Source organism: Trachinotus anak, unplaced genomic scaffold (assembly GCF_046630095.1).
Source record: "Trachinotus anak isolate AG129_WGS33_773 ecotype Australia unplaced genomic scaffold, CSIRO_AGI_Tana_v1 ptg000004l, whole genome shotgun sequence".
In the NCBI taxonomy this organism is placed as follows: Eukaryota; Metazoa; Chordata; class Actinopteri; order Carangiformes; family Carangidae; genus Trachinotus; species Trachinotus anak.
The window spans coordinates 11,085,089-11,099,282 of NW_027273855.1; the positions used below are offsets into that span (position 1 = coordinate 11,085,089).

At 41.5% G+C, this 14,194-nt stretch overlaps 1 protein-coding gene across 2 annotated transcripts in view; it reads right to left on the reverse strand.

Annotated features, from left to right (window-relative positions):
• LOC139620385 (TOX high mobility group box family member 2-like) overlaps window positions 1–12,712 on the reverse strand; it is a 77,593-nt gene extending 64,881 nt beyond the window's left edge. The window contains exon 1 of one of the 2 annotated variants that reach the window (XM_071475839.1): window positions 11,926–12,712. In XM_071475839.1, coding sequence (XP_071331940.1) covers window positions 11,926–12,030 — 105 coding nt within the window. In that variant the 5' untranslated portion in view covers window positions 12,031–12,712. The remainder of the gene's footprint in view (window positions 1–11,925) is intronic. The other variant, XM_071475840.1, reaches the window with a different exon arrangement.
• Window positions 12,713–14,194: the final 1,482 nt, after the last annotated feature.

Consider the following 14,194-nt stretch of genomic DNA (forward strand, 5'->3'; position numbering starts at 1 on the left):
GCAGTTACAGTAAACAGATAAAAGAGCACACACACACACACATGCACTGCATCTCATTAAGCCGCATTCCCTCTGGCCCTTATTCCATTAGAAATTAAAACTCGGGACAATTAGTGGCAGATTGGTCTCAGCTCAGTGCGCTATAGTCGCGCTCTCAAGGCACCGAGATGACTTAATTACAGGCTCATCTGAAAACTGTGTGATGGTACTGTGATAGAGCACACAGTGAATACCTGGAGCAAAGGGCAGCCACATCGAACTTCATAGATGAAGAATTAACAGCCAGAAATAGCTCCATATACTGAAAAAAAACAAACACCCTAACTAAACTCTACACCTTCAATTCTAAGAAGTAACTTTAATAAATTCAAACTTCTGTCCTGAAAAATGAGGAACTACACCACAAAACGTTCAAGTAACCCTGCTGGTTTGTGATCATTTCTACCAAAGGATACCGAATGGGATAGGAGAGACTGAAGGTCACATGTTGGTGAGTTCAGATTTCTCTTGACAAAACACTTGTTGGTTAGATGAAGTCCTGTTTGCACCTAATAGGAATTTAATTTGTGCACATTTCTAAATCCATGGTCTCTACTGGTCAGGGTGGAACTCTCTTTAAGCTACCAACACAGGTATATTTTTTACCTGATATCTTAAGACGTGAAGTCAAAGCTGAATGAAGTATCTCAGCCTTGTTTCCATGGACAGGGTGACCACAGAAAGCAAGGTATTTTATCAAAATCCTGAATGAACATGGAGAAATAACTTATTTTTTATCTGCTTCATCACTCAGCTTATGACAAGGACACAAAGCACATTTTTCTGTAATTGAACCAACTGTAGTTTATGTAACGACTGACCGTTCTGCCCTTCAAGCTAGAGAGAGACAGAAAGAGTGATTTGATCGCCCCATGTACTTGCTCTTGTCACGTGACACCATGTCCCATTATATTGTGATGTTGTCATAGGAGGAGAGGAAATTAAATGCCTTGAAGCTATATGGGATGTGTGTGTCTCTGTGTGTGTGTGTGTGTGTGTGTGTTAGATACTGGGGGAATCAGAGGTGTGAAAGAGAGCAAGCATATATGACACTGCGTGTGTGTGTGTGTGTGGTCCTGCAGAAACTTGTGCATTTCTAATTGGTCATCTTGGGATTTATTTGTTATCATCTCCATCCAATCATAGCACCTATTTGTCCAAAAGGATGTCTGGTCTTTGTGGATACATAGTTTGATCAATGAGAGAAAATGACTAACAGTCAACATGATCAACAAACATGATCAAATATTTCTGCAGAATGACACAGCTGTGCAATCCCAGCACCCTGAAAATGGCAACTTAAACCCACATTTTAAAGATAAAACATTACATGTGAGCCCAACAATAAATTATATTTAAACCATTGACTTGAACAATTGGACCTTCGTGTGATTATAAGAATACTGTCTTGAAGACGTGTGGGTATCAGGTAGGCGTGTAACAATTCTGAAATGAGACCGAAACTCCAATACAAACATGCACAATACGTTATGTAAATCACATTTTAATTCTATTTAAAGGTAGGGCAAGATCTATATTTGGTAAATATAATAACACCTATTTCATTGTCTTCCAGCTGCATGTGTCAAATGACTATTTTGGTCCAATCATGATTGAGTGATCATGTCTGAGATAAAGGTTAGTTAGCTCAAGATGAATAATAACCCTGAGACTGCAGACACCCAGGCACATTCAAGTTAGCAGTGTGAGAACATTTTGGTTATTTTCCCACCACCACCCACCCCCTCTCAACATAAACAAAACAAAAGGTATGAAATGAACCGTGCTACAAAAACTGAACTCTGAGTCGAACAGTAGATTTGGAGAATTGTTACACCCCTGGTATCTCGATGTTAAAAATTAAAGCAACACTCATCCACAAAGCCAGAGTTTATCAAACAAATGAGTGAGAACCACTCTAACCTGTAACTGCTGAGTCTGCTGAACATGACAAGCAGCTTTCACAGTGACTGACAACCTCTGACTGACAACCATTGCAGCCAATCAGACAAGCAGAAACAAAAGGAGATACAGTAGATGTCAAAGTTCCCCAGAGTCTGTTGTCTCTGGTTCCTGACCATACCCACAAAAACACCAGAGTGCAGACTCAGATAGCGGGCCACTGGTAGCTATAAGCTACCTCAACTCTCAAAAGCCTTCTAGTTCTGCCAATGATCACCATGCTACTTAAACACTTTGAATATAGGTCAGTTTTGCATTTTGACACATTTCTATGCAAATGTAGTCGGCGCCTGATGATATATGAGCTGTCTGAAAGCTTGTTTCCTACATGGCAGCAATATGAACACACCTATCCTTATGAAATACTGTGCCTTTATCTCCTCTGTGTCTGAATAAATGATAATTCATAAGCCGTCCTCTGGTGGCTGTGAAGAGGTCGAAGCAGCTAATGAGTTCAGTGCCATGTGTGGATAACCGCACATTACAGAAGTACTGTTTGTTATTTGTGGTTGGTATCTATGACAATACCGTTATCATGCGTGTTCACATTGATAAGATTCAAACAGTTCATTAGTGTACTCGCTTAAGTGATTCATACCGGGCATACTGTAGGATGAGGTTTTTATGAGTTGTCACTAAGATACAGAAGAGATACCGTTTCTATATGGTTAGTTTTATTATTGCTTTCATGTTTCCTTTTATGCAAAGGGGATTTTTGTCTCAAACCACCAGGCGTGACAAAAATTCTAGGGGAAACTCTGCTGTGCAATAAACCCAGTGAGTTACAGTTCAAACCTCCTTTTTATCCAGTCTTTGCCCCAGTACAGTTCCTTGAGCCTCTGGTGTGAAGCAGCTGACACTTTGTGACACACTGTACCAGACTGCATCATTATATCCCACCTGATATATAGACAGTTTAATGGAGTTGCTCTCACAATCCAAGTGAGGCCACTAATTATACAACTCTGTGTGTGTAAACATGGCTACTGTTTTTGCCAAATCTAGATACAGCGAGAGGGAAACGTTTCTCGATTTTTAACAATGGAAAAATTGGGGACAATGACCGATGAAAGAAGCTGTTGTTTTTTTCAACAAGTCACTGTGTCAGTTGAGAATTTCCTTTGTGTGTGTCTCTGTGTTCGGGGGATGTTGCATGAATGGGCAGTCAGCATTTAGGGTTCAAAAGAAAACAGCAGCTTGAGCTCCTGTCTGTGTGAAAACCAAGGCTACGGTGCTCTGTATCAAGTGCCATTGTTTTGGTAATAGTAAACCTGGGGCACTTGCCAGGAGGCATTAGTCATTCATCTAACAAACTCCACAAAGCAAACCACAAAGTGCTCCACTGTCGACTTCCTCTTATTGAATTCTGAGCACATAAGCACATTTGCAAGTATCTTACAGCAAGGTATAAACTTTCTGATCACTAGCCACCTGGAGCATGGCTGCCATGTTTGTTTATTTGTGTGTTTCCCTGACAGGAAACTAGCTCATTTTGATGCATGTAGGTTTTTTTAGCGAGCAAGGGAGAGAATGAAGGGAGAGAAGAAGGGAGGTGGCGGGTGAAAGGCGGATAGGAGGGGATTAGGGCGGGGTGCAATTTTTCAGCAGGCCAGGCATACGACATGATCTCTAATTACCCACAAAGCACTGTGTAACCCAAGCCACAGATTAGGCTGCATTATCAGGCTTAATAAAACATGACCATCTCTCAGTTTCACTCCCTGTCCCTGCCCTGCTACCACAAACATTTGTTTCTGGTTATGACATTCATGATGCCTTTGCTAAGAAACTGGCCTAAAACTCCACCTGTCCCTGTTTAACTACGGCAGCAGGTATAGTACAGTACACAAATCCAACAAGGCATCAGCATTTTCTGGGTAACAACATTAAGATGAAAGGGTCAGTTTTATCAAATCTAGGAAAGAACATATACAGTATTTTCTCACTTACCCATGAAGATAGCTTTGGTTTTTAGATATAAAATATCTACTTTCTCCCTGTTACACTGGAGGGGCATGCAATTTAATTTATGGCATCACATCTTTGAAAAATTACATTTAGATAATCAACAATATCCCTATAACTCGGAATAATCTACAGACTTCTCTGTGAACAGTTTTCATTGGAGTTAATTTAGTAACTAAAGAAGTTCAAAAGAAACTGCTCACAGTTTGTTAGCATGTCATCTTATCCAGAGTAACGTGAACACTATCTCTGGAAAGACATGTTTCCATGTAATTTTTTTTAAATATAATTTTTCAATGCTGTTAACACTGTAAACCAAATCCCATACATCTCCACTGAATTGCTCTTGCAGCAAAAATCTCAGAGATGAATTACAGATAAGTGACAAAAAGTGCTTTTTGGAATTTGGGTGACCCAACACTTAAGGTCACAGCTCTGATTTAAAAAAATAAAAAATAAAAAAAAGTCAATCAGTGTTCCTCCATTCCACTATCAGAACCTCTTCTATCTCTTGCTGCTCCAAAATGACATGACTTTTCCACTTTCAGCTGAGCCTCTTATTCCTTTTCTCTTCGTTTTAAAGCACTGAGGTGGCTGTTCACAACTTTGTTTGATTTGGTGAGTTGGGGCTTGACAGATGCAAGTCCTCTTCAGTATTTTTACTGTTGACACAGGTACATTTGTTCACACTGCTGCACTTCTAAGTAAAAGTTTTAATGCAAAACTTTTACCTCCAATGGAGTATTTCTACAGTGTGGTGATGCTACTTTTACTTAAGTAAAGGATCAAAATACTTCTTCCACAACTGCTAAGGTGCCAGCAACACACACACACGCGCACGCACACACACACACACACACACACATACACACACACATATGCATACACATATGCTTTCTTGGTTCATGTGGGCTGTGCCAGTAAGTGCTGCTTTAGGCTACGGTTTTTCACTACTGTCTACTGTGTTATTAACAATTCTATAAAAAGATCTGCTCAAGTTTCCCTTTCCTGTGTGTTAACAACCCTACCGAGCTGCTACGAGATTGTTGAAGCCTAGTTAAGACAGAGACTGAGTCCTCGATAACATAACAGCATTGACCGTATGTCATAATTTCCAAAATCCTACTTCTCTTTCCTCTGTTTGTTTTTCTTAGCGACATCACTCATCGGCATGGCTCATGGCCAGCTTGAGACTAAATAGGTCGACAACACAAAGAGAGGGCCCCTTTCTTTCGCTTTCCCTCCCTTTTCTCAACCCACAAGCCTCCTCTGACCTCTCTACCTCTCTTTTTCTTTAACAACATCTATCTCTATTCTTTTCCCTAACTCTGCAGCAACTTTTCCCTTGCCATGTCTTCAACCATAGGCAATGGCATTGCAAGAACTAAAACCAAGCTTATTACCACTGTACTTTCTGTCACACTTCTCTTCCTGCCCATTGTAAACGATCATGGAGCTCATCATTAGCTCTCAAAGAGGAAGAATGAGCCAAAGTTTGATTACCTCAGTGGCTCTGTGGGCTCACGCAGTCTCTGCTGACGGAATTGGATGCAGACGATTACAGCCTTGCACAGGCAATTATATCTGCCTGCTAAATATGTCACACATAATAAACACATGCTCTTGACAGACAAGGGACAAGGCGAGACAGTCACAGCTGGGGAAAGAGGAAAGAGAGCAAATTCAGGGTCATATGGATTTATCAACTCTGTCTTCCTCAAATGGAAACCTCTCGCTGTCCAAATCAATGCATGTCAGTGAATTAACGAAAGGCACCAGTGCTCAGATTAGAAGTCAAAGATCTGATGGTAAATGGCAACGTAAAATCAGTCACATCTGAGTGGAAATTTACCTCCCAAAAGAAAGAGATGAATCTATACAGATGAGGCACAAAATGTCAAAATGTTCAACCGACCCAAAATTCTAACTTTTTTCACCCTGGGAGCTTTTAGATCATTGTACCCTCTGTGTACTGCATCTGTGTTCGTCTGGGCTTGGACCATTAACTGAAATTTCATATGGGTACTGTCCCTTCAGGCCGCAGTGCAAACATGGCACTGACACCAGGCCGATAATATTTGTAAAGGATATTCAGTGAAAACAAGGGAGGGAAAGAGCCTTAAATCCCTGGCAAGGAGCTTATACCATGGCCCATGGTGTTTGCACAGGACATACCACAGGAAGCTGAGACAACTGGGAATGTTTGTCCAGCTTCCAGCCTCTTCCATGCATACATACATGCAGTACATACAGCACAGTGCATACATACAGTACATATGTACATACATACATTCATACATACAGATGAATACTGTATGTACTGTACTAATGCACTGTGCATGTAAAGCAATGAACTGGACACTCTATAAAATGTCAGAAAATAGTCCAACAAATGTCATATCACAACTTTCCAGAGCCCACGGGGACATCTCCAAATTGATGATGGAGCAATTCGGTTCAGTGTCTTGCCCATGACATGCGGATAGGAGGAGCAGCTCTTCCTCCTGAGCCACAGTCAGTAACCCAGAGATTTTCCAATTTACAGTTACATCAAACAGAGGAAAGCAGAAAGTCATCACACTTGTTTGTGTATTAATCTTATGTCAATTGACTTATCGACTAAGTTGCTACTCATTTCAGTGGTTATACATATACAAGGTGTATACATGGCCTATAGACAGAGGCACTCTTGGCACTTCTTCCCGTTTGTCTACATTTGTTTACCTGCTGCAGAGAAACACTGGCTGGGTTCTGTCAGAGCTTACATGTGCAACATCTATGTTGTAGCCCTCTCGATCATCCTCTAGGGGGTTTCCTTTGTTTTCTATTGCTAAACAAAATAAAACTGGAGTTAGTTGGAGGGCTTGTGTCTCAGGACAACTAAGAGCTCCAATAATAAACAAAACAACAATACAGCTGCAGATAGATAGATAGATAGATAGATAGATAGATAGATAGATAGATAGATAGATAGATAGATAGATAGATAGATAGATAGATAGATAGATAGATAGATAGATTCAATCAATTCAGATCGATCAATTTCACCACGCTGCCATGTACCATTCTCTCTGAGGGTTTGCCATCATTAACAAATATAATCAACATTTAACTAAACACCCGGGGGCCTACTCTGCAGCAGGTGCTGGTGCCGTTTCTTTCTCTGTCTTCTTCTGCAGTAGGAATGAGAATGCCATCGCACTGCCCCATGGGAAGGCCTGGGCTGACTAATGTAAGCACACTACAGTGGGGTGGTAGGTCTTAATTATGCTAACAGACGCTGAGGGGGATGCACTGGTACCCACCAACAAGCAAGTAGCTTAGCACTGGCTGGGCCCCCCCACCAGCACCACCACCACTACCCTACCACACACACACATTCATACTGTCACACTCTCATAACAAAGGCCAACCAAAGAGACACAGGGCATTTAAATGATGAAATGAAGCTATTTGTGATCCTGAATGTGTTATTACAGCATCATGTGTCTTATTTCCTTTCATCAATAGTCATATATGTCTACATTTGTCACAACTAATCTCCAAAAATCCCCAAAACAAAGTTAAAAAACCTTGTGATTGTTTAGGAAAAGAACTTCTCACAGAGTCACCTAGGGTAAAAAAATATTTAAGGTGAGAAATTTCTGTGCCATAAGCAGGCTCCGTGACTCAGCCACTGTCAGAACCTATTTCAGTTTTACTGAAATTATTTCAAATGGTCGGAATCCCTATTAAAAATCTCCTCCATGTGTCAGAGCAGGGAGAATATGATTTAGTGGCTGTTTTTGCTGTGCCCCTGCGCACTGTGTGTCACCGGCCCTTACTGTGGTATGCATGGCCTTCCTCTGAACGGGACTATGAAAGCAATTGTGATTGTGATTCCGTAGTCAGCAAAACGCTTGAATGGCCCCGAGTTAGCATGCGCGCATGCAAGCGCGCACAGACACATACACACTCACACACACACACACACACACACACACACACACACACACACACACTCACACTCTCAGTGTCCCCATACTGGGCCACTGATTACTTCAACCCATTTGACTCTCACTCATCCTCTGATTCTCCCTTTCTGCCTCTCTGTCACATACCATAGAGTGTGTCATTAGCTAATAGCAACAACATCACTCAACATAAACATATACCACAGCCTGTTTTACAAGGAATGGTTCATTTGTCAGCTGTGTCTAAGTACTCAAGGAGTTAAAAATAACACTAAGCCAGAACTAACAATAAATATGTCTGTGTTTATTCAAGAGCATATTTTGCTTGAAGATGATCAGTTGATGGAAACTGAATAACTACATTAATCCAGAGAAATCAAACTTCTGCACAGCATACACAGAGCAGTCCTGTATTAAAAAAATAAATAAAATTGAGATGAGGCATTCAAATGAAGCACATCATTCCCCAGCTTATCTGAGGCAAAGGAGACCACCAACTAACAAAGCCAGCTCTTCAATCATGCCCTATCTACGCAGATATCAGTTGTTGGAGGATATATGAGCTGGGTGGGGCCTGGGTGTATAAACACAGGGCCTACTCTTTCTGCACTCCATGTTAGTGCTATACTGTACGCAGCAACTCACCTCAGCAGCAGCAGCAGTCAGCACTGTTTGATTAAGTTATTCAAATAAAGGAGCAGACACTGTGTTTCCAGAGCAAACTAAAAGTGCAGGACAAACGAACAGCCGCAGTGCAATTACAGTTGTACATGTTGTATAAGACAAGATGCATCTCTATAGTGTCTGCAATACATAAAGTGCAAATTAATACAGTATCTGTACAGTACGTACGAGTCATAAATGTACCATGTAAGGCAGCAGCAGACAGCATTAGAACATGGGACAGTTTCATATTACCATCAGAGCACAAAGCTGTTATAATGGTATTATTATGTGTAATATCTCCTCAACTGTGGGAGAGGACCACAGTAATAAAAGACAGACACTCACAGCGAAACAAAGTGAGCACTGAAAGTATTGAAGTGAACATCTTCAGGGTTATTTATGGATCTTTCTGATTCATCTCAGTCTGCACTTGAACTACATCTTCTGCTCATTTTATGCATTTCCTCCTCTGCATTCTTGTTACTGCATGTTACTTAAACACCAGTCGATGACAGTAGGTTCATGGGTCCTCCTTGCCAGACCTTTTTTGTTGTTCATGGACAACAAGTAAAGGAAACGGCTCGCAGCAATTGATGAGCACAGAAATCATCAGCACGCTGACTGAGGTGAAAGAAAGAACACATCCCGGAGTGTTCATGCACGTGAAATATTGTGAATGAAACAAGCTGCAGCTCCAAATGAGCAGTGTGTGACAAAGGCTGAAAGCATGACTGCCGCACATGCTCCCTGGAAGTGGTATAAAGTTGCTAATTACTCAAACTAGGCTTGTGTCTGCTCACAGCATCCAGAGTGAGTCAGTGGCACACACAGGACAGGTTTGCCAATAAACAGACTATAGAGCTACAATACAAGCACATGCTCATTTTACCCAATTGAGCTAGTGTGTGACTCAGATTAACACTACTAATTTCACAGAAATGAAAGTAGAAATGTTTTGTGATGCTCTAATTTGCTCTTTTCTTCTTTTTTTTTTGAAAAAACAAAACAAAAACAAGGAAAAAAAAACGTGGATACAAGAGCAGCCAGTAATGATGCTAAATCTCAATGTAGTTGCCAAATTGCAACCATCTATCCAAAAGCTTCTTTTTATTCAAAATACTTGACTGTTTTCCAATAATATTATCCCAAAAGAATATTCCCAAGCTTAACTGGAAGCCAACAAACAAAACAACAAATTCAGTTACAAGCTGAAATTTATCTACATGAAAATGCAAAGTAAGCCCATAAAAACAATTGACCTTAATGATATGATTAGCCTTTTGCCTCCACTTTGCTTAAGTAAGAGACCTGGGCTGAATTTGAAATGGGCCAACCAGTGCTGTCAGAGGTGATTAGCAGCAGGCTGATCTGATCTGTAGATACAGAACCTACATAACAAATCAGATGTCTCTCTAATGCCACCGCCGCTTTGACAAGCGTTTGAGGAGAGGAACTTGACCTCGTGCGGTGTGTTAGCAGGACACCCAATGATCCCTGCTGGTCCCACCCTCATTTGCATCACTAGTGAAGGTAGTTAGTGTTACATATGTGATGATAGCAAATTATGCCTCCCCTTGTGGAAAGAAGCCTAAGTAAAAGGATTGGAGGCATTTCAATAATTCAAACGAGTACTTGTAATTTTGTGGGGTGCCACGCTTTTGACAGTTAGCTGGTGTCACTTTCTCTCTTGTGAAAGCACTATATCATTTAATATCTTGTGGCTTTGTTTCCAGGATTCATGCAGCGCATGGATATCAGAATACTCTTGAGATTAACTGCTTGGTGATTGATCCTAATTCATCTGACCTATAAAACAGATAGTTGTATGAGCCTGTTTGTGTCACAGGTGGAGACCTGCCTTATCAGTAAATGTTTTATACAGGCCTGATTTTGTCTCCGATCGAATGAGAGTATATGTCCTGATAGTTGTTTTTTTCTGCCTCTCATAGCTAACAAGCTATGAGCAAACCTGAGCAAAGATTATATATGTAAATCACTAATTTTAAGACTGGGAAATGTTCTTTACAGTTAATCGCTGGAATTTTCCCTTCAATTACAAAGATTTTCCATTGCCCACACAGTGAAAGACAAACATCCCCAACTGTGTTTTTGTATGATTTCCCTCACTGTCATACCTGAAAGTCCTCATTATCTGAGAAAGCAAGCCCAAGATCTCTACACCATCTTTATGTGAGAAGAACTTCATCTAGCTACAGCAGCAGGTCAACATCCAGAGTCTGTTGATGTAGCTCCGGTAGGTGACAACAACAAAGTCTCATTCAGGGATTGCAGATGGCTGAGATGTTGGAAACACTAGTGGAAGCTGCAAGTCTGTTAATTAAACAGTTTAAAATAGTTTTGCTAGGATTTCCACAGGGTATATGTTGTGTTTGTGGTACTCATTAGTACTTTATCTGTCATCTTATCTTACTTTGTGCTGTTTTTTTTTATCGCTTGTGGCAGGTTTTCAGTGTAAAATGTGTAGTGTTGCCCCATCCTTCTGCTAGGCTATTTATAACAGGATTAACAGACACTGCCAGAGTTCACGATTTATTATATTTTTTCTTGGAAAATGTCAAACTACAAAATATATTCACAATGTTGTTTTGAATGCCTGCGCACTCGCAAAGGAGTCGGCGCAGGTCACAAGCCAAAAGCCGCGGGTTGTCAAAGCTGAGAGAGAGAAACGAGTGATACTTGTACCAGCCAGGCTCTGTGGTTTCTCGTTACAAAGTAATTAACAGTACATTACTGGCACACATCCATTTAATCGTTGGACTCCCAGCGGAAAACCGTGTAAGCTGTAAGAAATCATAGAGAGAGAGAGAGAGAGGCTGATGACGGAGCAGAGAGCAGAGTGGGACAGTATGGATTCTATACAGCCCCCGGTATTCTACATCGGGTGGGACACTTAATGCCAGCTTTGTGCAAAACACAACCGCACAATCTCACAGGGGAAATAACATAATAACCATGTTGGTTTCAGGAAAAAAAAAAAAAAAAAAAAAAGTTGGACTACACATTTTCTTTCAACAGCAGAATAGAGAGACTTCACCCGTCTGAGGAGAGTAATAGCTCCTACTAATTCTCCGTCCTGTTCCGCACTATATAAAACCAGCCCATCCAAGCTCAGGTCACTTTACTTGCTGATACTTGACTTTTTTTTTTTTTTCTTCAAGTGTGTAACTGTGTGTTTGGGGCAAGTGAGCGCCCGTGGATAAAACGCCTCCAAAGCGTGCGTTTGCAGTGCGTGTACAGGCGGTAGTGGCTCCTATAGCCTAGAGAGACAGGTGAGACATTAAGCATTTCAGTGCGGGAGGCTACACGGTGTGTTATTTACCTTGTTCGAGTGGTAATAGTCCAACGGGCTCAGACAACTTGGATCAGTCGGTAGGGAGCATGAACCCACATTTGCCGGGGGCGCAGGATAAAATCTCACGTCCATCTCAGGTTGTGCGAGACTGAAGGCATGAAATCACTTTCAGCGTCTTTGACTCACTATTGTCTCAGCAAACACACAACGCCAGAGCAGGAGAGACAGAGTAGAAGTGGGGGAGTTTTACTCGGTACACTCTTCCCTCACATCCGTTCGCGTCCGAACTTCGGCACCAACTCTGGTGATGCGCAGTCCTCCTCAGAGCCCCGCACAAGGATGCGAAACACTCACTCACTCACTCTCGCAAAGCGAAGAGGAGAAATTGCATGGATACACACGTGTTGGCAAAACTCTCCCCTTGTTCCAGAACAAACAAAAGCAAACCTCCAACTTAGATCCTCTCTTATTAGATATTTTTACGGCTGTGCAGCAGCCCACAAACGTGCAGCCTCTGTTTTCCCACTGCTCTCAGGACTCCATACGGGCTTTGTTATGGAGGTGCATATTCTTGCATTGGTTCCAGTACAGAAGTGGTTGGACTTCCCTCTGCCATGCGACCTCTGCCGATAATAAACGGGAAAAAAAGGGGAACGGAGGGAGAGGGGGGAGGGGAGATTGGTGGCTGCCTTGGCAACCGCTCTCCTTTCTGCAACTGCGCGCTTCTGATTAGCTGGAAATGTAGTAGTGTGCACGGCTGTGCATTATAAAGCGCACTCCGCTTCCATCAGTGTTTCATAAAGGCTTCCATTTGGGTTATTGTGCCAAGGCGGATGGGAGGAGGTTGCACAGACTCTCTCTCTGTAGTTCGACAATGTTCTTTATGTATTTTTATTTTGCATTTGCATGGTTACAACCTGAACCTGCTGTGTGTGCATGTCGACACCACCTGATTATACAAAACCTATAATAGTCTGAAGCAATGAGCCAAATTCACGTGGATGGGCCCCTGCGCTCCTCTCATTTTTATTATAATATGTAAGAATAAAGGAAAAACGTCACAACTCTGAGATTCTCTTTATGATAAAGTCCAGTGTTTTATAGAGTTGTTGATGATTAATTCATATTTAATCAACATAGTCAATAATAATTATCATAAAGTTGTTTTTGCATCCAGTAGTGCTTGCATTTTAAGTTTTAGTGTTATTTTCATAAAAAAACAGAGCAAAAAAATACACTAAACTGTAAAACTAAAGCTATAATATTAACCTCATACACCACATGCAGCACAGCACACTCCTAACAATGAGCACTTTTAAAAGTGTGTGTATACTGTGCTCAGGCTGGAATATGTACAAGGAGGTTTAATCTTGTATTGCTATACAGTTGCAAATGTGTGTGGGGAGAAGCTGGGGCTGTGAGAGCTGCCTCTGACAGCTCACTGAATGTGATGGATAGCACACCCTTGCCCTGTGATGTGCATGCACATTTGATGTTGAAATGGCCTATCCATGGGACCATTGTCTTTCAATCATGTCAAGGCAAAGTACAGAACAGAGCACATTTTCTGCTGCCTGGCGTTATTACTATGCCACAGTTTACAGCACAATCCATACACCCTGCCTGCATAGAAATGTCCTTTATTCTCCTGAAGCCGTTCTGTTTAAAGAGACCTAATTTCAGCAATTTTTTGGGATGCATCATCATTAAAACAGTGATAATATAGCCTGTTTATCACTCCTCAACAGTGTTGCAGACAGGCTTTCATTAGGTGAACCTGGGTGTGAATAGAGGAGCATGTAACACTTGAGAAGGGTACAATTGTTTTTACTCAAACCATGACAGCAGCATCTGCCCACTGCTGCAGCTCTGATGTTCCCAACCTTCAGAAATTTAAAAAGCTGGTCATTACATTAGCAGGTCTATTATGTTACAGTGCAACCTCTTTACTTTACAATGCAGGCCTTCAGCGGTAGGCACGTCCTGCCACTCTCCCCCGGCACAGCTCACAGAGGGTTAACCACATGGCTCAGTGCCATGGCTTCATGGGAATGGAATGTGGAGTGCTGTGTGTGCAGGGCTCCTTTCCCAGCATCCCTCACTGCCCAGGCGCATGCTAATGATCAGTATTATTGAAGCACAATTGATGGGCTAGCAACCAAACAAGAGAAACTAATTACTACTAAGGCTTTATTGTCCTTTAATTACTGAAGCTCTATGGCAATTAGTGCCGCACAAAGATGCAGCCCTACTTTAATCTCAAATAAAATGTGATGCAGATGAAAAATTTTGGAAG